This window comes from Herpailurus yagouaroundi, unplaced genomic scaffold (genome assembly GCF_014898765.1).
Source record: "Herpailurus yagouaroundi ecotype Mexico unplaced genomic scaffold, PumYag 100, whole genome shotgun sequence".
In the NCBI taxonomy this organism is placed as follows: Eukaryota; Metazoa; Chordata; class Mammalia; order Carnivora; family Felidae; genus Herpailurus; species Herpailurus yagouaroundi.
Window position 1 is genome coordinate 10022673 of NW_024412391.1, and position 24383 is coordinate 10047055.

The 24383-nt window shown below is 41.5% G+C and overlaps 1 protein-coding gene across 9 annotated transcripts in view; it reads left to right on the forward strand.

Moving 5' to 3' along the window:
- DGKI (diacylglycerol kinase iota) overlaps positions 1 to 24383 on the forward strand; it is a 441930-nt gene that overhangs the window by 307201 nt on the left and 110346 nt on the right. For all 9 annotated transcript variants that reach the window (XM_040471856.1, XM_040471863.1, XM_040471861.1 and 6 more), the window contains one exon: positions 9621 to 9721. In XM_040471856.1, coding sequence (XP_040327790.1) covers positions 9621 to 9721 — 101 coding nt within the window. The remainder of the gene's footprint in view (positions 1 to 9620; positions 9722 to 24383) is intronic.

Genomic DNA, 24383 nt, shown 5'->3' on the forward strand with positions numbered 1-24383 from the left:
ATATGGGAAGCAGCAGCTCAACAAAGATAGGTCTAGCTGGGCCTCCTGTGCTCAGAGAGCTCATGATTTAATGGGGGAGCAAAGTCACCACGTCATGATCGCATGTACATTTCACACCGAGGTCTTTGTCTGCAGCAATGGGTCTAGGAGCAAGGTGCTAATAGCTTGGTCTGTGGGGGTTTTACTGGAGGGTGGAGAGAGGCATACGTATTTGAACACCATTCAGAGGAGAAGGAATTGCAGGGCAGATAAAGAAGGAGCAGATGGAAATTTAGTTGGGAAATCAGAAGTATTCTGAACTGAAATCCAGAGAAAAGGAGCAGGGAGTTAACCAGAGTGTGGGATGCTGCTGAAGGGGGATTGGAGTGAGGACTGAGAAGTGGATTTAGTGAGCTGGAATAAAGAGAAAGGAGAAGGGGGAAAGACAGCATGATCTTCTGTAGAGGAAAGTTGGAGGGTCTATGACTTAAAAAATAAATCTGTGACTCTGGTGCCTAGAAGTTGTCATGTATATATGGGGCGGTTCCACCTAAATAAAAGTCTCGGAGTTGGTGACTGAGTCAGTAAAAGCTGTGACATCCACTATCAGAAAAGGAAATGGATGGCTAGGAGAATTTGAAATATAGATGGAGGCAATTGGCCTGTTTCTTTTCCTTTTTTAAATGTTTATTTATTTTTCAGAGAGAGAGAGCATCAGCAGGGGAGGGGCAGAGAGAAAGGGAGACACAGAGGTGGGGACTTCTTAATATCTGTTAATCGATTCATTTTGCCTTAATTCGAAGTCATTAATTCATGATGAAAAGTATAATCACCCAAGCTTGTTATTATTATTCTCTTTGCTTTTTATTGTTTTCTGTTTATTTGGGCTTTCCCCATATTTTTTACCTGGATAGTCAAGCGATCTCTCCAGCTCACTTGCAGAAGGAAAAGTTAGTATGGCCACATTTGCAGTAGGGGCACACTTAGCTCTTTCATTGGTTCTTCTGTCAGCGCAGAGCCGGGCGCGGGGCTCAAACGCAGGAACCGCAAGCTCGTGGCCTGAGCCGCAGTTGGATGCTTAACTGCCTGAGACCCCAGGGGCCCCTCATTTGCTTTAAAGCAGTAATGAAGCTGACATGTTTGTGGGGCTGCTTTGCAGTGCCACCAAGTGAAACCACTCCCAGTTCTTTGTCTTTGCTTCTCCTCTGCATGCCGGGAACCTGACGCCCAGCAGAAGAGACTGTCTAGAATAACCACATGCTAATTTCACTCTGCTGCATGTTCATTTATTATAATTTCAAAAGCATAACAATTTATCTCAATAGAAAGCATGAAAATGTGCACTTCAATGTGCATTTGAAGAGCTCAAGAGAACTTAAAAATTTTTGGTTTCAACCAATGGCGTAAAAGCTCTCTCATATTTGGTCCTTAAAATAACCATTTTTTAATGTGTTAGCCATGAAGTCAGCAAACGGTTTCTTTGATATGTGTCTGTCTCTGGTGCTTCACGTGTGCATTCTTTTGCCATGAGTGTCTGTGGCTGATTATCTCAGCGACTTAAAACCCAATTCTGACCCAAATAGTAGAAGAAAAGCCCATAAACTATGGAGACAGAGAGAGAGATTCTTTAGGTAGAATTTACAAATGCTTAGAGTCGTCTGAACAAGGAATAGGGCACTTCTGTCCTGCACCTTCCACGCCTGATGAGGGTCAAGCAGAGACAGAGCGGCCATTTAAAGATGCAATCATTGGGGCGCCTGGGTGGCTCAGTCGGTTAAGCGTCCGACTTTGGCTCAGGTCATGATCTCACGGTCCGTGAGTTCGAGCCCCGCGTCAGGCTCCGTGCTGACAGCTCAGAGCCTGGAGCCTGCTTCAGATTCTGTGTCTCCCCCTCTCTTTGACCCTCCCCTGTTCATGCTCTGTCTCTCTCTGTCTCAAAAATAAATAAACATTTAAAAAAAAAAAAAAGAGGGGCGCCTGGGTGGCGCAGTCGGTTAAGCGTCCGACTTCAGCCAGGTCACGATCTCGCGGTCCGTACTTCAGCCAGGTCATGATCTCGCGGTCCGTGAGTTCGAGCCCCGCGTCAGGCTCTGGGCTGATGGCTCAGAGCCTGGAGCCTGTTTCCCGTTCTGTGTCTCCCTCTCTCTCTGCCCCTCCCCCGTTCATGCTCTGTCTCTCTCTATCCCAAAAATAAATAAACGTTGAAAAAATAAATAAAAATAAAAAAAAAATAAAGATGCAATCATAGCATAATAACAATCAGAGGGAGTAGCAGATAGTGAATTAGTGAACCTCTAAGTTTTCTTCCAACTCTATAATGCTTTAATCCCATGATCTTGTTGGAGGTGTGGAGGTGTCTCAAATAATTTGTAACTCTGACATATTAACCACCTCACAAAGGGATGCCTTAAGTCAAGAACTTATTCCACTTCTATTGAAAAAGAATTAACAGGGGCGCCTGGGTGGCGCAGTCGGTTAAGTGTCCGACTTCAGCCAGGTCACGATCTCGCGGTCCGTGAGTTCGAGCCCCGCGTCAGGCTCTTGGGCTGATGGCTCAGAGCCTGGAGCCTGTTTCCGATTCTGTGTCTCCCTCTCTCTCTGCCCCTCCCCCATTCATGCTCTGTCTCTCTCTGTCCCAAAAATAAATAAACGTTGAAAAAAAAAATCCTTTAAAAAAAAAAAAAGAAAAAGAATTAACAACCTTTACAAGTACTGTCTATTTTGGAAGGGGAAAAACAAGTACTGTCTCTAGAAAAACATGTTGGGCAGTGGCAGCTTGTGATTGCTGCTGATGTGATGTTGGTTTATCCTTGGTCCCAAATTCAAAAACTCCTTCACAATTTTTTTTCACATTTCTGAGGCATTGTTCTCTACTCCAGGCAGAAGACAAGTGAATTATTAGAGTTCTCTTTGAACCCAGCAGGTATCCAAAATCCATTTTAGATCTCTGTTCAGAAGCCTTGATTCAATTTGATTTTACTGCTCCCTGCAAAGAGGCCCACTTGAATGTGTTTTTGGGTAGGCTGTTGTCAGTGGCAGCTTGAGAATGTCCCAGGGTAAATTGCAGCAATTTCTAGGAAGCCACTGAAGGAAACTATTGAGTATAATTATTTCTAAAGAAGGCCCAGTTGTTATCTGATGAGAGAATGGGTGCGGTAGATGTTTCTCATTCACTGTTATTTAATTGAAGAACAGGCAGTCCTGAAATGGTTTACAGACTTTTTTGGCAGGGACATCTACTATTTGTATGGTCTTTTCTCTCTATTTGTGCTGATCCCCCTAGAGATAAAATGCCAAGGAACGTAATCCAGCGTGGATTGATTACCTCCAGATCTCAGAGAGCTGGATGGCAAAAGGACAGAAACGGACAGCCCGATCAGGGTTTGCCTTAGGACTCACAAAGAGAAAAACTGCCATGGGGTGGCTCAGAGATGCTATCTTGTCACATGTCACACTGTGCTAAGCTGCAAGGCCATGTGTAGTCCCAGGAGAATTCAGCTCTCTTGCGTTTCATTCATTCATTTGTTTTAAACATTTACTATAAACAACATGGGGCAGACTCTTTTAGGTACTGGAGTTGTAACAACGATGACTAGTCTTTTGTGCCATGAATTCACACCAAAGTCCATTCATAAAACACAGGCCAGTTCAAGTGAGTCCTATTAAAGATTAGTTAGAAATAGACTTTATTGGGGCACCTGGGTGGATCAGTTGGGTGTCTGACTTCGGCTCAGATCATGGTGTCACTCTTTGTGAGTTTGAGCCCCACATCGGGCTCTGGGCTGACAGCTCGGAGCCTGGAGCCTGCTTTGGAATCTGTGTCTCCCTCTCCCTCTGCCCCTTCCCTGCTCTCTTTCTCTCTCTCTCAAAAATAAATAAGCATTAAAAAAAATTTTTTTTTAAAAGAAATATACTTTATCACATCTTAGGTTATGATTGGGTAGAATCTCACATTTGAAAGAAATGAAAGCAATGTATCAGTATTGAATCAGACTTGGAAAGAGAAAGGCAGACAAAGATGTGATGTTTTCTGCCTTACAAAGGACAACTAACTGTATAGGAGTAGTGAATTCCTGGCTAAATTACAGTTCATCACAAAAATGAGTGAGTCTACATAATGAGTGTTTTTTTAAGTTTATTTATTTTGAGAGAGAGAAAGAGCAGGGAGTATTGTTGGGGGTGCAGAGAGGGAGAGGGAGAGAGAGAATCCCAAACAGGCTCCACACTGTCAGCGCAGAGCCCAACATGGGGCTTGACTCCTGAACCATGAGATCATGACCTGAGCCAAATCAAGAGTCAGACACTTACCTGACTAAACCACCCAGGCAACCCCATAATGAATGTTTTAAGGGGCAGGTCTTACACTGAACCATTGAAGAATGTTAATGAAAATTGGACATTTACAAAGTACAAAATGTAGAGTAATTATATAACTTTCAAGGGTCTCAATGAGGATTTATATTCTCAGTATAATTTTTTAAATATTTTATTGTATTAAATTTTTTTTTAATGTTTGTTTTTGAGAGAGACAGAGCATGAGTGGGGCAGTGGCAGAGAGAGAGGGAGACACAGAATCCGAAGCAGGCTCCAGGCTTTGAGCTGTCAGCACAGAGTCCGACATGGGGATCAAACTCACAAATCACGAGATCATGACCTGAGCCAAAGTCGGATTCTTAACCGACTGAGCTACCCAGGCACCCCTATCTAGGATTAAATTAAAAAAAAAAAAAAAGGCTTGTAGAAGTTGAAGCCTCAGGGTATTAAAAAATACAACAACAATATATTCAACACTTGTTCTTTACTAGGGATGTGCTAACTGCCTTACATGTATTTTCTCATTCACTGTTCACTGTATTCGTATTATCAGTTCCATTTTCAGATCAGAAAATGGTTTGGCCAAGGTAACTTCACAGTTCTCAATGTCAAACATGTATTAATTGACAGAGTTCAGATTGGAACTGAGATATTTCTGAGTTTACATCTTGCTTTGCACACTGGCTATAGTGTCTTAATATTAAAGGATATGATTCCCGTATTATCCATGTTACCAATGAGTGGTGTTGCTGGTCTGGTCTGGTTATGTGGTGTTGCTGGTCTGGAAGTGACCCTGGGGAACAAAAGCACCCAACTCATTCTCTTTGTCCGTAAACGGTATCCATGTGAGAAGATTGGAATGAGGGGAGTCTGTTATCAGACTAAAAGAAACGTCTGGTAAAGAAACTGAAAGCGTGAAGGTTGAAGAGAGAGGAATGAGAACTGGGTGTAAGTTGAATAGAAGTGAGCATTCTGGGAGTTGTCTCGATCGCACTGCCAACTCCCCCCAGCCCCCAGCATCTCAGTGAAACAGGTGTGTGCAATGTGAGTATGAGAAGGTGTGGTCTGGAGCCCAAGTGAGTGAATTTATTGCTTTCGTTGTAGTTCTTGAAGGAAGTTGTCAGGGAGACTTTTGGGAGTTACATTCAGAGCCATGCACTTCTGACGTGCACAAAAAACTCAATCTGGACGTTTCACAGGAAATTTGTGAGAAGATGATAGGTTGAGGCCACTGTCCGGGTTGTGGAGAGAATTCAAATATTGCTGAGTCCCTTTTAGGAACCTTCAGTGACTCCTTGGAAGTCTGGTTTAGAACCCCCCATACAGAGCCGAATTCTGCATAAGAAGAGTTTGTGGTAGATGTTGGCGTGCAGGCAAATTCAGTTTAACCAGGACGCTTATCTCTTCTCTGCTCCACTAACTTTCTTGGAAAAATTGGATTTTAGAAAACTAATGGCACTGCTATTCCCCAGACTCTAAGGAACAGCTTTGTCATCGTCCACCTCCACTCAGCCATTAATGGGACATTAATATATTTTGACATAAAGGGACACAATTGAATTACTTGGCTTTCATTTAACATCTGTGTATTTTCTCTTTCCCCTGTTCTCGTCTGTTTTCATCTTATTGGTTGGCCTGTAAAATACCTGTGGGAGGAGATCCAGGAGAATGAGGACATTATTGAGGCTAGACAGTTTCCCCAGCAGCTTGCACAGGTGCCTAGGGAGGCTCCTGCATATGCCCTGACCTTCTTGCATGACCCGGCAGCAGCTGATTCTATTGTTTATTAGCAGAACCTTATGTAGGGGAGCGGTTTTCAGAATAATAATTATGCCGGTGATAGCTGGTATCCTGAGCACTTTCAATGTGCCAGACTTTTTTCTCAGCACGTTACCCGTACTGATCCATTTAATCCTCGTAGTAGGTCTCTGAGGTGGATCCTCTCGTCATCTCTGCCTCACCTACGAGGGAGCCAGAGCACAAGGTTACCTGGTTAACCAATAATTGGAGGAGCTTTACCTCCCATCCGGGCAATCTGACTCAGAGTCTGATCTCTTAGACTTGGCTGAGCTGCCTACCCTTCACGCCAGGATCCAAAATTACTCCAAGCAGATTTCCATCATGGACCCCGTGGTTGCTCTAAAATTTGCTGGTGGGCCTCAACACTGGATAGCAAGCCAAGCCCCAGGTCCCCTAGTCAGAAGAGTGGGTTTAAGCAAGCTGCTGCTGGTGGGAACATGGGATGCATTGTAAGTCCTCAGGAACAGACGGGAGCGGCCCGAAAGAGAGAGGGGGTGTGTAAGAAGGTGGGATGGGGGAGAGTGATAAGCGGTGAGTTTTCTTCTGCCTGGCTGATCACTCTGGAGATGAAGTGAGATAATATGTGAATTCATTTGGATTCTGGAAAGTTCCATTCAAATGACAGTTCATGTTGCACGTGCATGGTGGGCCACCCGTAAGGAAGGTCGGTGGAGGCCGTGGTTCAGGAGGCAGCAGTGTGTGGCTGGAATGGGTGGGCGCCGACACAAAGCTGGGAGGTGGAAGCCTGTGGACAGGGGGCGGGCCCTGGTGGACTGTGAGAAAGGTGGTAAACACTGGTTAGCTAGTGGGGAGCCCCTGGGACAAGGCCGTATAGCGACTGGTCTCTAGTCATTCCTTCAACCCCATTGTCCACGCGACAGCTACTGCTGGAGCCAGGTCTTAGTCCTGACATCTCCAGCCCATTGGAGAAGACTAGACTTCACTGTCATTAGACCTACTGTAATCTTGAAATGTATGGAAGTAGACGTCTTTCAACCTGCATCCTCCCCCACCCCCCCCGGAGGGTATGGTGGGCCACTACATTCTGTGCTTCCAGCTTCCCTCTTAACCTGATGTACTTGTGGGGAAACGTTTGCTAAGTACAGTCTTTGCAGGTCACTGGGGTGAACTTGAAAATAAAAAGATCGGACCCCTCTTAAATTGGGGATAAGCATTTGATACACTGTATGGTCACTCTGTCAATTGCTTAAGTTCTTTCCTGTCCTTTCCTATCTATTTATGTCTAATACCTAACACCCTTTGCTGTAACTCTTATTTTTACTCTGGCTCTGAGTTACCATTTATTTACATATTGACATACTTTTAAAATATTTTCCTAAAAAGGATGATTCTCAGTGTGAAATAATCCCTAAATCCCATCGTGTAGAGGTAACTGCTTGGGATAGCTTACTGAACATTTTCTCCAGACGCTTGTGTACCTTTACAGATGCCGAGGTTCCACAGTTTACATGAAGGAGATTATTCCAGACATAATTTTCTCTAACTTTTTTTTTCACTTCACAACGTTATAGTCGAACTTCCCTCCAAACAAAGGCGGATCTGCACACTCATTTGTACTGTTTGCCCAGTGTTCTCTTGTTTCAGTGCACCAGAGTTTACCGAGCTATGCCTCCACTCACTGCTTATTGATAAGGGTCTGAACACCACATAGAGATCATTCGACTTTGTTAATTCAGGCTCTGTGGTTTTGCCATCAAACCCATGGGATTCTTGGCCCCGTATAATAGAACAAGCACGAAACCTATGCATGAAGAGTCCAAGACTCTGCTCCCAGCTCTGCCACTTAGTAGCTCTGTGACCATAAAATCACTTTACCTTTCTGCACCTCAGCTTTCCTCTCTATGAAAGATGACATGGTATGCATGATATTTAAGGTATGTTCTAGCTTACAAATATGTCTTCAAATCATATTTCCCATCACTGCTTATGTCAGTTTTATTTATCAAAGCCGATTCCATGTCCGGCGCAATGCCTGTTACAAAGTGGACACCCAACAGAGACACTTTGAACGGACCGATGTATTGATGTGTCTTCTCAAAACTTTCCCTCGCAAATATCAATCTTGTCATTTCATATTGGCTTAGTTTTTAGCCCAGTGAACCTCAGACATTTTTGTTTGTCCACCATCTCTCTTTAGAATGTATGCACATCTATCTAAATATCTTTGTGTGGGAGGGGGGAGGAAGAGGACTATGTATGAGTATGCACATATGTGTCCATAGCTGGATATATATTTTGTTTTAAGGTATGAGAGTGGGAATCTACCTGGAGGGAGTTACTACTATACTTTGCCCTACGATGAAGCATTAGACGATAGAACGAGATTGAATTACTTCCCCCTCCTTCTTCCAGAGTTGCAGTGAAATTCCATACATGTGTGTGTGAGAGGTGGGGTGGGGGGTCTCAGTATCCAGGCAATATTTAATCACGCCCTCCTCCCTCCTTCCATCTACCTTTTTCTTCTTCCTTCCCTCTTTTTCTTCTCTTTTTCCCCTTCTTTCCCTTTTCCATTCCTTCCCTTCTTTACTGAAATGAAGAGTAATGCTATTCTTTCTCCTTGGGTCAATGGTGACTTTTATCCCATAATACAAGACAGGGGAAGCAATCCTTTATTTGCTAAAATTATCTGAACCAATGGAATCTAAGCATAGGGAAACAGTGAAGGATGAGTGGGGATTGTGCTCTATTAATCCATTGAAGAAATGTTTTGATCCGTAGGAGTGCTGGCGAAAATTACATTGTTTCGCTCGACTAATGCCAGTGGTTAAACTAACCTGAAAATATTACTTAGTCCATGGAATCCAGGTAAAGAAATTCTGTGGGGGAACAGGATGCTTCAGAAAGCTTGGCCCTACCCCCTTTCGTTTAACATGTGTCGCAAATTCTGTTAAAATGAATTACAACCTCATTCCCTTTCTAGAGAAAGTACCTTAGACATATTTTCATTTTTTTCCTTCATTTTGCGGCACTCAGAATCCCCACCGCCGACAGCATTTATTGTCATAAACTTTGACTGAGAGGTGCCGTTAGACTGTTGGAGCCATTTTGAGCTCAGCCCTGTGTTTTCTCAATTCTTGGTCTGCTTTTTATAGTTTTTGTTTATTTGTTTCTTCTGAGGGTCAAACTGTCATAAGAGGCTGGTATGGACATACCTGTCCACAGCAGTTTTTATATGTCTACACCGCTTCTCACTATTTCAGATTAGCTGTGTCTAATTTATCATGGAACTAAACACATGATCTTACTAGACTTTTTAACACGTTAAAAGCAAATAGGATTGGAGGAGCTTCCAGAAGCTTTTTCTGATTATTCCACGTTCTCACCTAAATTCCAGAAACTTGAGGTTTCTGTAGATGTACTCTCCAGATAATGGCTGTTTTCTGGTGTGAATGAGAACTTTTTCTTCCAAGCATGAAGAGATGTTTTGCCTTTAGTCCTTCCAGGTGCATGTGGCTCTCAATTCTACCCTCTCTTTTATGTCTGACTACTCGGTTCTTGTTTTGCAGTCCCCAATCTGTCCCAGACCGCCTGAGGATCCGGGTGAACAAAATCAGTTTACAAGACTATGAAGGATTCCACTATGACAAAGAGAAACTTCGGGAAGCTTGTAAGTTCGAAGTGCTTCGTTGGTTTCATGTGATCAGCCTGTCTTCAGCTTCTCGATCCTCCTTGGTTTGGATAGATTCATCTTGTGTCTGAAAACAATGGTTAGAGAAATGATGGGAAGCGTAGTAATACGTGGATGCTGAGCGGTGATTTATGGCTGAAGGAAATGAAACTGGAGAAAGGAAAGAAGCAGAATAAAATTATTATGTGGAAGATGCCAAGTTAGGATCTCCTGGTGTATTAACCACTTTAGTCTCAAGTTTACCTAAAACGAGAAAGCAGAAGGCTGGCGAATGTCACGTGGTGTAGTAACACGTAGAAAACTCTTGGGAGAACGTGAGTCTTTCCCTGGAGCCAATATTACCAAATATTATCCTCATTCTTTATGCAGATGTGACATCCTTATCTATAAAGACATGTCTAACACTTGTAGCTATTATGTGATTGCATAATGTAAAAGGCCCACAGAATACCCAATGCCAGGATCAAGTGATTGATGGATGGTGAAATCCTGAAATCTTAAACTGACTCAACATATGAATGTTTCTCAATGTTCATATTTTCCATATGCTTCTTTAAATGGATAACTAATTTTAGTTCATCTTGTCTATCATTTAGTATTTATTGAGCACTTTTTATATTCCAGTCACTATTTTAGATCCCTGTCTGTATTGTGATACATGAGCTAACCAGGTAACGTAGGCCGGAAGATGTTAAAACCACAGGTATGTTAGATAGTGGTGTTCTTGGCTCCCCCCTAATTGGGGAGGACAGCAGTCAAGTACAGTAAATTCAGAGACGATCAGGTCCAGTGTCCAAGGACACAGGCAGGGATGCTAACAGAAAGGAAGGAGTTTGATACAGAACCAGAGGTTTATGAACTAACACCCCATACTGGCTCTAAGCACGGACCTACCTAGGGTTGTAGAAGACACAAATAGCTAACACTGGCAGGAATAGAGTAGGGACACATTCCTGGGATAATGTCTTCCAGGCTCTGATTTCTGAACCTGTGATCCTGGAGTGGGGTTTAGTGGATGGAAATCTTGAAATCTAGGGTCAGTTTAAGGGGTGGGTGCAGGGACGTTCCAATCTGGAAGTGGCATTGAGTGAGGATCCATTTTCCTGGTAGTCCATCCAATCACTGAGCCTCCCAGAGAATTCTGTGTGAAATTTCTCCTTTCTCAATTCTCTCCACCACGTTCACTTCCTTAACCCTTCTGGTTCTTTTCATTAAACATCAGTACCTTCTAGCTTCTCCTCAGCCTTGCCCCCAACCTCTGTCCCTCACTTTCATTTCCTTGGATGGGAAAGTTTTTTTTTTTTTAAATGTTTGTTTATTTTTGAGATAGAGTAAGGGAGGGAGGGGCAGAGAGAGGGAGACAGAGGATCCGAAGCAGGCTCTGTGCTGACAGCAGAGAGCCCGACATAGGGCTCGGCCTCACTAACTGTGAGATCATGACCTACGCCGAAGTCGGACGCTTAACTGACCGACTGAGCCACCAGGTGCTCCATGATAGGAACGTTTGAAGTGGAGAAGGAGCAATTCCCTGAACTTTTGCATTTCTGCCTTCTATAAATGGCAGGTTATATTTTCCAGTATAAATGAGATTATAAATAACAGACCAGCACAAATCTAATGTAACTCGTAACATGATGGGCATGTATGTTTGCCTTGGGAGGTGTAGCTCACAGTGTAAGTTAAACTGACTTTTGGAGGCTGCTAATTACAAAGAGGAGTGTTTTATGTTCTTTCTCGTTTCACGCTTATAGACACATAGCTTATAATTTTTGAAAAATTAAACATAATAATGGATCTCAAGTCAGTAATGTTTTTCAGTTTGCCATCAACTCTGAAGAAAGTCAGTTGGGAGTAGGGAAACATTTGAAATTTGGGGCTGAAATAAGATTTGAGGCTTATCTGTGGATTTCAGTTATCTGTTCTATCTTTTCTGTAGCATTATCTGTCCACCATTGCCAGAGGTAATTGTGATTTGAGTTTTTACAAGAAGATGACATTTCTTGGCAAGTGCTTTACTCATCATATCTTATGTGATAAAACTTCTCTGTGAGGAAACTTCTTATCTCAAACTGGGGAGGTAACTTGGTATAAGTATAAATCCAATAAATTCAGGTGTCTTTGGGTCCCAGAAGGACACAAAAACATTCCAAGAAGGAATCAGAGAGTTACCTAATTCTAAATATTTGAGTTTGAAGGAAACAATATATTAATTAGAAGTAAAGATGGCCAACTCAGGCACCCCACATTGAATATGTAGTTGTGATGCATCTAAAATGTGGTTGCTCAGGGAAGTTTGTCCTTTGGGGTTAAATACTTGATTCTTACCCTCACTCTCTTGTCTGATTCCAACTCGTAACCAACTACAGATTCAGTGGAAGGCTGGCAGAGCTCACATTGAGCATAAAGACAAAAACCAGTTCAAGTCCATATGTGATCCACAATGCCAAAATAAATCTGTTATTTCAGAAGCATTAATTAAATAAAATATATAGAAAACATATATAAAAGGGATTTGAGGACAATACTCTGACCTGCATCCCAAAGGGAGCGAATCCTCTTAGGCCATTTATTTATTGTCAACATACAAAGCCTAAAACTAAGGCAGTACTGCATTACCAGGTTTAAAAAATTAGTTCTCTTTCTTGATGATAACACTGAGTGATTCATCCAGGCAGCAAGTGGCTGTTTGCCATCACTGTTTAATAGATCTTGCTCATGTGTCTGGATTGTTTTTTGTATTAGATTACAACTCCAATGTTTGTTGTCTAACAAAGCCCCACTTCCGTCCGTAAGGCAGGTTTCCTTGGTCATTACAGATGGCAGCTCTTTTAATTACCTTGCTTATTTTAGCATAGAGAAAGATGACTACATTATTTCAAAGATTTGCCATCCCCCTTCTATTTAGCTCCAACTCGCCTGGGGGCCATTCCCCCTAAAATAATGCACAAAGAGGGTTGGTCTAGGCCAGTCCCTTCCTTGGCTCTTGCTGGTAAATTTCAGACTTCTGTAAAAGTAATTAGAATCTCATTACTGGATTTATGAATTATTAACCATCAAGATAGTGGCTATGATGTCCAAGAGGAAAGTCTATTCAGCTTAAAAGGTAGAACATAAAGTGGTCATGTTAGAAAAAACTCTTAATGAAATCCATAAAGATAGCTGACACTTACTCCCATGATCTGAATCAAATCTATTAAATGAGTCCTTAATAAAGCATGTAATCATATAGTCTAGGAAAAGGATGATGAGTTTTTGAAAATCTTTTATAACTCCAAAGGAGTTTCACTGATGCGACATACATTTCTTTTTTTTTTTTTTTTTAGAATAACTTGATACTGGCCGAGATTTAACTCTTATCTCATGTAAACTGGCTAAACTTGACTTCTGGCATTAGCTTCTCTGCCCTTTTGAATTGCCCTGATAATTCATACAAGTCTAGGCCCTAAATCAGAAGCAAAAACAAGGTTGGAATTTATTGAAAATAGGTGTAGCTTATTAAGGTAGGAGAGGACTAACATTTGCTGTATATCAGGTATAGTGTTCATAACCCCTTTACATTTTTTCAGTGTAATGGAAATTATATGGATGTTCATGCGTATATACAATAAATATATAATATCTCAGTATATTATTCTCTGGCTTACGTTAATGATACTAGGATCGTAGCTTAGACAGTTGTTTTTATGAAATTCCCTTGTCTTTGGTTTACCGATTTAGTGGAAGGGTCAGAAATATCTGTGTTGGAATTGCAGTTGCAACCTTGACCATGTAGTTCATCTCTCTGATGATCCTAACTCTCATCTCCAAAACGGGAATAGAATTGCTGCAGGAATGAGAGAGTGAAGTGTAATCTTGCGGGTGAAACTGTGGTGCAAAGGATGGCACGCTACCATGCTTTCCCAAAATGGTGGTTATGGTTGTTGTGGTTGCTGTTGCTCAGGACACGCTCCAGGCCCGCTGGCTGCCCTTCGGTCTGCAGGTCGGGAGGCCAGCTGACCTCTTCCACACGTGGCTCCCACTTTAATGTGCACGTGCTTCCGACCCACTTTCTCACTTTCAAAAACAGCATTGAAAACACCGATAGATATCACAGAAAGATTATGGCAAGAGAATACAATTAATCATTTGATTTACATTTATTGTGTCTGCCAGTACAAGAGTGCTCTGATGGCTGGATGTAGAAACATATGAGATGTGTAAACACTGCCCATAAACACTGGCCAGATATCTGCATACTTCATTAAAAAAAATTTTTTTTTTATCTTAGAGAATGAAAGAGAGAGAGGAAGAGAGAGAGAATCTTAATCAGGCTCCATGCTCAGTGCAGAGCCCAGTGCAGGGCTCAATCCCACCACCCGGGATCATGACCTGAGCTGAAATCAAGAGTTGGATGCTCACCCGAGCCACTCAGGTGCCCTGTGTACTTCTTTCTTTAAGTCCCAAGACAGTTTCATATGTGTATCATCTGGTATCCAGCACTGATTAAAAAAAAAAACAACAACAACTTATTTTGGAATAATTTTAGATTTCTAAACAAGTTATGAAGATACTACTGGGAGTTCCTGTACACCCTTTACCCTATTATGTTCCCTATTGTTGAACATTGTATATTACCATGGTACCTTTGTCAAAGAAACTCATATTTGCTTCATTATTCTTAACTAAACTCTAGACTTTCTATTCTAGGACCCAGTCCAGGATATCACCTTGGATTGGGTAGACATGGCATATCTTCCCAGCCTCCTTTGATCTGTTTCTCAAGTTCTCAGTCTTTTTTTTTTTTTTTTTCTCCCCATAATGGTCTTGAGGAATACTGGCCAGGTATCCTATAGACTATCCCCCAATCTGGCTTTGCCTATTATTTTACTCATAACTAGACTGGAGTTGTGGGTTCTTGAAAAACAAATACTACAGAACTGAAGTCTCTTTTTGTCCCATTATCTTAGGGGTATATGATATCCACATGACATCCATGATGATGGTAACCTGATCATTTGGCTAAGGTTGTATTTGCTAGGTTTCTCCACTGCAAAGCTACTAATCTTTTTCCCCTTTCCCTATGTTACTTTTTGTAAGTCACCAAGTTTAACCTGTCCTCAAACTTGGGGGAGGTGGATCACTTGAATTTTCCTGCTTTCCCGTTTCCATATTTGACCTCAAGTGAATGTAATACATTTGTCAAAATGGTGGAGCCATTCAGTCAAGATGCATTCATGCTTCCAAAAACTATATATTTGCAACAAATATATGCCAGATACCATGTTAGATGCTAAGCGTTAGAAGATGAAACTGGGACATTGAACATTACAGTATCATTTATTCAGTACACATTTATTGAGTGCTTACTCCAAGCAAACCATGGTGGAGGAAAAAAACCAAAACAGAAATAGTCCCTGATTCACTGGAATTTTTTTCTCATGTGATGAGAATTGCAGTAGGGCTATGGAAGTACTAGGTACCTATTTTCCCAGCAAACACAACTTAAATAACTAAAGAAAGGGATAGGAATTTTTAAGCGAGAATGAGAAAAGCCAATTTAAGCACTAATTAGTTGTATGACCCTGGACAATACATTTATCCTCTTCAGGCTGTAGGTGCTTTATCTGCGAAATGCAGTGGTTAAACTAGGTGTTAGTTTAGAAAACTAACATTAGAAAATTGTGAACATTAGAAAATTGTGTGTATGCATTTTGCTTCATGAATTTGCTATAAATACTGACTTTTCTTTCTGTTGATTACTTCATCTAAAATTGAATATTTCCCCCTCATTTAACAAGTTGATAACTGGGCTATTCAGTAGAGATAAGGCCTCCATTTGGTGGGGGTAGGTGTTCCATTTTGAAATCTGTCTCAGGAGTTAAATGGTATCAGTCTGTTCTCTGAAGGGCACTGTCCATCCCTTTGTGAGTGTTTGTCTTTTCCTATTTTCATGGGTTGGCATTTACCCAGAGTGCTTATGTTCTTTACTGTCTTCTCCATCTTTTGTCTGTATCTTATATTTCTCTTTTCACTTAAAATGTAATAATAAGTAAAAATAATAGTCAACTCATAGCGCACTATCACTGTGAGCAAGGAAATGTCTTAACATTTCTACTCCTATCATATAATTTAATTCTCCCCCAAATTCTGAGGTTTTGGGCTGAGCAACTTGGTAAATAGAGGTAGGGGACATGTAGAGGACCCACAGTGACCAAGAAGCAGCACATGGTGAGCTAGAAAACAAACAAACAGACAGCCTGTTGATTGCAAGCCTAGAGAAGAAAAATGTTTTATGAAAGAACAGTGAGAGAACGCTGTGAAAGCCCCAGAGTCAGAGAGGTGGAGGAAGAATTGCGTGCTAAGAGCTGATCATTGGATTTGGGCAGAGGGCGGTTATTAGTCACCTCACGAGAGGTTAAGGGTGAAAAGATTATGAATAGAGTTGGTACATGTCCACACCGGAGTGAGGGAAGTAAGTCTGCAGAGGTTGCTCTTGTTAGATGTTTAGCTATAAAGGGGAGGAGAGAATGGGCTGGTGGCTGGAAGGGGATGTGGTATCCAGGGAGGACATTTTTCTATTGTCAGATAGTGCAGCTGTCTCTGCTGATGGGGCGCATTTACTGGAGAGAGAGAACTCGATTGAAGAGAGAAGGTCAGCTGCAGGGGGAATGGCTTTGTGTGGGTGGAGATGGGACCTAGGGCCCAGTGAGAGCTGGAGGCAGGCTCTGCAGAGTACAGAGCAGGAAGGCAGAGGAGCGATACACAGGCAGGTAAGTTGAAGGTTTGGGTACTCAGGAGAAGACGTCCCGTTCTGATGATTTTTATTTTCTCAGTGAAATAAGAAGCAAGGCTACGGGCTAATGGTTGGGATAGGAGGGTATCAGTGTTCAGAAAGAGCAGAGAAAGTTGGAAATAATCGATTTGAGGAGCAACACAATGAATGGACCAGGCAGGATTGCTGAGCATCACTTTAGATACAGATGATTTAATTCACTGGCTTTTCATAAGAATGTGTGGAGTCTGACTCATCAGTTCCTAGGGGTCTTGACTTAAAAATGAGTGCACTCTCAGGGGCACCTGGGTGGCTCAGTCCCTTAAGCATCCAACTTCGGCTCAGGTCATGATCTCACAGTTTGTGGGTTTGAGCCCCGCGTCACTCCCGGCTGGCAGCTCAGAGTCTGGAGCCTGCTTCAGATTCTGTGTCTCCCTCTCTCTCTCCGACCCTCCCCTGCCTGGGCTCTTTCTGTCTCTTTCTCTCTCAAAAATAAGCAAACATTAAAAAGAATTAAAAAAACAAACAAGATGCCAGGAGAATATTAGACATGAAGATGATAATCTTATTTTTAATATAAATCCCTTTGTAATCTAACTCTGATTATCACCCAAAGCCTTGCTTTGTTTACAAGAAAAGACGCTTCCAGAACTGCGGTGAGGTCGATGCTGATGACCTTAAGTCTCAGGCTAGGAAATAAGCCTACAGTGTTCATATTTATTTGATCCTTCTTTCATTGTTGAAACTTAGCATTTGGTCATGAGAACCGTCAACTCCAGGTAAAGCTTCAAGTCTCCGCCCGAAGGAATATTTTTCATTTTCATTAGTTTATTCTGTGCACACGCACAAAATAATGACCAGTTCTTACTGCTTACACAGCATCCTAGATTGTTTTGTTGGGACCTTCCTGGGTGGACAACTCTAGGGTATCAGCTCAGATGGCAGGTAGGCTTCTCTTTAAAGACTTCTTTCTAAGAGCTTTGTATACAATTTTTGCTTTTTAATCCTCATGTTAACATGTGACTGGTGTGGGATCAGCCACTGCAGTCATGGCATCATATTTAATAATAAAAACACCTAGTGTTTGCCCGCTGCATCATGGTTGACAGAGGGCTTCTCTATGTGCTGTGTGCATGTGTTTTCACGGGGACACTTTGATTCATCACACCGTGACAGGATTTGAATTTACACGTCTCTTCTAATCCAGTACACTGTCCTTTTTTTTTTTTTTTTAAGTTTATTTATTTTTGAGAGAGACGAGAGAGCACAAGCAGGGGAGGAGCAGAGACAGAGGGGGGACAGAGGATCTGAAGCAGGCTCCATGCTGACAGCAGAGAGCCCGATGCAGGGCTCGAACCCATGAACAGTGAGATCATGACCTGAGCCGAAGTCAGACCCTTAACCAACTGAGCCACCCAGGCACCCCTAGAAATGTGTTTTAAAAAAGAGTTTGGTATCATAGTTTTTGTTATTGGTTGGGTTTCCTCAGAAACAGTCTCCGAGGCTTTTGAGTTTTACACGTATGAGGCTTACTGGGGATTCTCCAAGAGGGAACAGCAGTTGTGAAAAGGGAGAAAAGTAGCGTCAGGCCGAGGAGGAAGTTGAGCTGTAATAGTTGCCAGAGGGACGTTTGCATCTGGGATGGCCATTTAGGATGGTCCCAGTTGAAACAAGGATTGTTTCCTTGGGAGGAAGCAAACCCTGAGTAGGGTAGCTTCCTTCCTGGAGAGGAACTCAGCCGTGAGCTATGAGTAGAGCCAACAGCCAACACTTCAGCAGCTGAGGGAACGAGCGCCTCAGCCCCATTGTGGATCCGGGTGGGGCACTTCACTTCCAAAAGCCTCATCTCGTTTATGTAACTGAGCTCCTGATTTTTAAACTAAGGCCAGGAAGGAACCACCTACGTGCTAGAAATCCTTGAGTCCATTCATTACTTCTTCATTAACAACTATTTACCGAATACCTACCATGTACCAAGCGCTGTTCTAGGTGCTAGGGATTAGACTCATATGACCACTAGCCTCCAAAGTTTTCTTTGTATTTTTTGACCCTACCATTCCAAATTCAGGGAATTGGAATATAAGTTACCTTCTTTTGATGTGTCAGAATTTGGTAAAAAAAAACCCACAAAATGTTAATGATGACCTTTTCTTAACAGTTCTTTTTTGACATGAACTATTATTAAGCTAAATATTCTCCACTTGGAATTTGAGTGATTAAAATTGGAAACTGAAATGCAAGGCAATCTAAATTTCAGGCTATTTCTAGCCTAACACTGGAGTCAGAATTAACTCCAGAGTTTGATCTTCAACAAGATGGACATTTCTTCTCTGTATTCTTCCAGTTTATTGGTAAAACTATTGAACTGAATAGACCTAAGGACAGAAATGTGTGCTAATGTGAAAATAACCTCTTTGCAGATTGACTCAGAACGACAATTGTATGTGCTACTAACATTAGGTAAAAGATGTAGGCTTTTCATAGTTCATCCTGGGGAAAGCACTCTTTTTTAATAATACTTAGTGGGTTTCCTGAATGACTGATCCATGGCACTATTTGGGAGTCACTGATAAATAGAATTAGAGAGTCCCCTGGGTTGTCAGATTCGAAGGATGTGTTTGCTTAAATCTGCCCTATTTCACATCTCTCCGTTAGTGGCTGTCTCCTTGTAATTAGTTTATTCTTTTTGCTTCCAGAAAGAGATTTAGGCCTCTTCAGAAGATTTTAGGAAATCTGTCATTAATTCTGCACGTGTATCCAATGAACTCAGAAATTCACAGCTGCATGACTGAATGTGTCCTCAGTATCTAACTGTTGGTGACCTTGCCCATCACCATACAGTACAATGGACAGTATGATATGCCAAAAAAAAAAAAAAATGTGAAAACATTTGAAGTTGTGTCGCTAACTATAATTTTGAGTATTTAAGTTTTGGAACAGTTATGAATCTTTGCTTTTGGATACTTAATGTTTCATTTGACTTCTGTATTTATATGGCTGGCCGGGGCACGTAACCAAGATTCCACTGTCATAACCAAGTATTTATTAGCTCCTAAATACTAGAGCACTGGCTCTCATCAGTTATCAGTGATGGTTCTTCTCTGTAGCTAGGAATTTTGCAAATACTACCTTACGGATAAATGTACCTGGGAAAAAATTATGTTGTTTTCTAGTGTGCATCATCAAGTATATTCTAGAACTCACCATTAAAAGCTGCTATTACATTTCACACTGGGAATAACTCCCAAGGGATTTTATAACACATTTTGCCGTTGCAGAATTTCACTAGAATTTCATTGTGTGTGATATTAGGAATTTTCATTGAAATGGAGTTCTTACCATCAAAAATAGAAATTTACATCATTGTTGGTAAATTTCGATATTAAGTTGGAAGATTATGACATTTCATAAAATTGTTTCATCTGGACCTTTGGTTTGTATTATAGTAAGAGTATTGGGCCTTTGCCCATACTTTCCCCTAGATTATCACTGGTAATACAAGAGCCAAATTCATCAGAAGTAGGGAAAAAGAAAACTTGTGCAATTTTAAACATATTAGCCATTATTGGGTTGCATTCTCCATCTGACTTCTATTTTTGTTCAGAAGACTGTTGTAACTTTTTTTTTTTTCTGGATTTCTCTTCTGCTTTTCCATTGATTATGCCTATATGCTGGTGATTACAAAGAGGAAAATAAAAGGATCTATTGCTGCCTAATTCTGATTTCCTGAGGGACTGTAGTACGGGCTTTGGATGGATGTCTGGGGGTTAGGACATGGTCTTTCTTCCTCCTTCCTTCCTCTATTCTTGTTCTCCCGGCTTGAGAATATTTTCTAAAAAAAACTTTAATGCTTATTTATTTATTTATTTGTCATGTTTATTTAGTTTTGAGAGAGAGAGAGACAGAGCATGAGTGGGGGAGGGGCAGAAAGAGAGGGAGACACAGAATCTGAAGCAGGCTCCAGGCTCTGGGCTGTCAGCACAGAGCCCCATGCAGGGCTTGAACTCACAAACCACGAGATCGTGACCCGAGCTGAAGTCTGATGCTTAACCGACTGAACTACCCAGGCACCCCTAGTCTTGAGAATATTCTTAAGAATTCTGCCAGTAACGACATGCTAACTCAGAAACCCCTTTCAGATAGTTTAGGTGTTATCAACTGCCTTTGAGGCATTTATAAGTGGTCTTTGTCATCCATCATTACAAAAGACACTTTTATGTTGTTTTCATAACCCAACCACCCAACTCTCCCTCTCTTTCTCTCTTAATGTCCCTCCTCCCAGCCCTCCCTGACCCTTCATCTCACCATCTGTTTCCTCCACTCTCTCACGAGCTCAACAGGCACCAGTCCACTGTGGCATTGGGGAGGTTACAAGGAGGTTATAGCTGCCATGGCCACTCTAAACAACCTTGAGTCTCCCTTGTGTCTTTTCCTTTTCACTCTCCAATTGTTCACAGAGTTGATTGCTTGACTTTAATCTCTCTCCCACAGTCTTCTCTTCTGGGCTTCACCATTGCTCTTCTCCTTGAATGCTAAAGCTCTTCCTGACTCGCCTTCCCGCCACTCACCTTGTCTTCCACATCTCCTCCAATGATTCTTCTAAAACTTCAAAGAAAAATTGCCCTGGAACAATTAAACAGGGGAGGAAGGATTTATTCAAGAGTATTGCAATAGAGAACCAAGAGTCAACTCTGCTGTGACAAAAGGCGGGGAATTTTTAAGCCCTGGGGTGAGTGGGTAGAAAAGTAGCAGAGGATATTAGCAGGAGGCTAGTCAGTGTGATCAGGCCATCTGTGCTTGCTGCTAATTAGCAGCACTTGGTTAGGCTCCTACCCACCCATGGAGCCTCGAAAAGCAGGACACAATCTTCCTTGAAGGCATCAGAAAGATGCCTCCCAGATCTTTGAGAAAGACATTCTAGGGTTGCAAAAGTCTGAGAGGCTGGGAGAAGATTGACATCTTAAAAAGACAGAGAAATAATTTACAATTGAAAGTCTTCTAAATAAGAACTGAGAGGTCAGGCACCGTGTCAAGTACAGTCAAGCCAAGGGTCACATTAAAGGCCTTCTAGGTTGATGTAAATCTGAAACCTTTACCATCTGTTGGAAACCCTATAATATCTGCCCATCCTTTTGAGAATAAGGCTCCACTCCTTAGTATAAAAAACCCCCACAAGCTTCTGGCCTTGACCTCACCTCCTTGTACTCTTTACCCACTTATTTTTGTAAGTCCTAAACATTTTCATGCCTTGGTTTCTTAGAATCTAAGGATGGTCTAAGACTGAGAGTTTCCTGTGCCTGAGAAATTCTTGTCTCTGTTGCTAAACTCCCTTACTGTCTTCATTTGGGGTAACTTTTTGTGAAGTGCGCCCTGTCCTAAGAAATGGGCAGCTTCTCTGCGTCCTATGCACACTAGATTCTCATTGGTCAGAGTTGAAGTCACAAGGTCTATAATGGAGAGGATGTATTTAATGTCCCTCTTCCTTTCCTGGTCTGTAACACCTTGAGGGCAGGTACTGAGTCTTAGTGTTGCTTCTCACCTCCTAGCACCAGTTGTCTCTGGAAGAAGAAAATCCTTAAAACTTGTGTGCTGAATGATTAAGTGGAGGACTTGTAGGCCTGAAAAATATTTTCATACGCTATCTGTTACACAATTGCCTAGTTAAGTGAAAGTGAGTACTAGGAGTTGTTATGTGAGATTATGAACGACAAAACATTTAAGAGGATTTTTTAAAAAGTGGGTTGGATGTCCCTTGGGTTGCCTTCTCAGGTAGTTTATAATTTGGATAAGAAGCAGAATTGGATCTGTAGTTTGAAACCCAGATTTGTAGAGAAACTGCTACTTTGTAGAAAGCACACCTTGAAAATACTGTCCTCACATAGAATGCAGTAAAAACTACATAGTTTACTTCTATCTTGTGGATGACACTTGGAACTAACTGTGGAAAGGTTAAGCTCAAGCTACAGAGTCCAAACTCTAGGATCACTGTTAATCACACGAACCAGGTGTCATGAAACCTTTTACAGAGGCCAGCTCTGCCATGGTGAAGTATGAAGTTCTTAGGATCTTGTGTTTCCTTTTGAATGCTAATATGCCTATTAATTTCCCCTGTTGGTTCCATTTGAGCTGTGGCAGTTAATGACGACAAGTTGTTGTAAAAACAGACCTGTGGCACCTAGGGAGAAAAATTGAATTGAAACATTGCCAACTCATTTTCTTTAATTATTGTCAGCCATCAAGTTGAACTTTAGTTCCCTGATAACCCTGACACATTCAAAACTAATGAGAACCACAGGAAGATTCCACTCATCCCCTCCCATCCTCCCTTAGGGCTTTGCTTCCTTTCTCTAGAGTCCCCTGCCTTCCTCCTTGATTTTTACTTCTAGTCCCTTCTTCCCATCATCTTGAATAGTGTTAAAACTATGGCCAAGAAAGTAGATAATATTTGTTTTTCTTTATGTAAGTGGATTCTCTGATATGAGCAAAGTCTCTATATATAGGGAACTCAGAGCCTATTTTTTCTTTTCTCTTGTGTTTCTGTTTTTTTAATTAATAGACTTTATTTTTTAGAACACTTTTATGTTTACAAAAAGATCAAGTGGAAAGTACAGAGTTCCATATATCCCCTCACCGTACACCCTCCACCCCCCCCCACACACACACAGTCTCTCCTGTTATTTACATCTTGCTTTAGTATGTTGCATTTCTTGTTAGAATCGATGAGCCAGTGTTAACGCATTAGTACTAACTAAAGTCCATACTCTGCATTAGGATTCGTGCTTGTGCTCTATACTATAGTTTTATGGGTTTTCACGGATGTGTGACGCATATTCACCAGGACAGTATCATTCAGAGTAGTTTCACTACACTAAGTAACCCCTGGGCTGTACCTATTAACCATCCCTTATCTGTAACCCTTGGCAACCACTATTTTTTTTTTTTTTTTTAGCTCTCCATAGTTTTACCTTGTCCAGAATACTTTGTAGTTGGAATCATGAAGGGTGTGACCTTTTCAGACGAACTTCTTTTACTTAGCGGTCTGCCTTTAAGCTTCCTCCATTGTCTTTTGTGGCTTGAAAACTCATGTCTCTTTGTTGCTGAATGACATCCCATTGTATGCTAATGAGTTTGTTCATTCATTCACCAACTGAAGGGCATGTTTGTTGCTTACAAGTTTTGGCAATTATGAATAAAGCTGCTGTAAACATTCATGTGCAAATTTTTGTGGGGACATAATTTTCAGCTGGTAAGAATTTGTTTAGTTTTGTAAGAAACTGCCAAGCTATCTTCCAAAGTGGGTGCACCATGTTGCATTCCCATCTGTGATGAATGAAAGTTCCTGTCGCTCCACATTCTCCCTAGCATTTGGTGGTGTCGGATTTTTTTTTGTTTTCAATTTTAGCTATTCTAATAGATCTATAACAGTATCCCATTGTTTTAATTTGCAGTTCCCTAATGGCATATGATGTTGAGCACCTTTTTCATGTGCTTACTTGCCATTTATTTGTCTTCTTTGGTAAGATGTCTGTTCAGATCTTACCTTAGTTTTTAATTGGCTGTTACTGCTTTAAGAATTCTTTGCATATTTCGAATGCCAGTCTTTTATCAGATATGTGTTCTGCAAAGGTTTCCGCCGCGCCCCCCCCCCCCCAATCGGTGGGGGGTTTTGATTTTTTAAAAGTATCTTTGACAGAGTAGACGTTTTAATTAAATGAATTCCAACTTACCACTTTTCTCTTTCGTGGATCATGCTTTTGGTGTTGTATCTAAACCGTCTTTGCCAAACCCAAGCTTGCCTAGCTTTTCTCTGGTGTTATTTTCTAGGGAACAGATTCTTTTTCAGACTATTGGTTTCTAAAGCTGTGTATAAGTTGATAGAAAGAGAGTGAG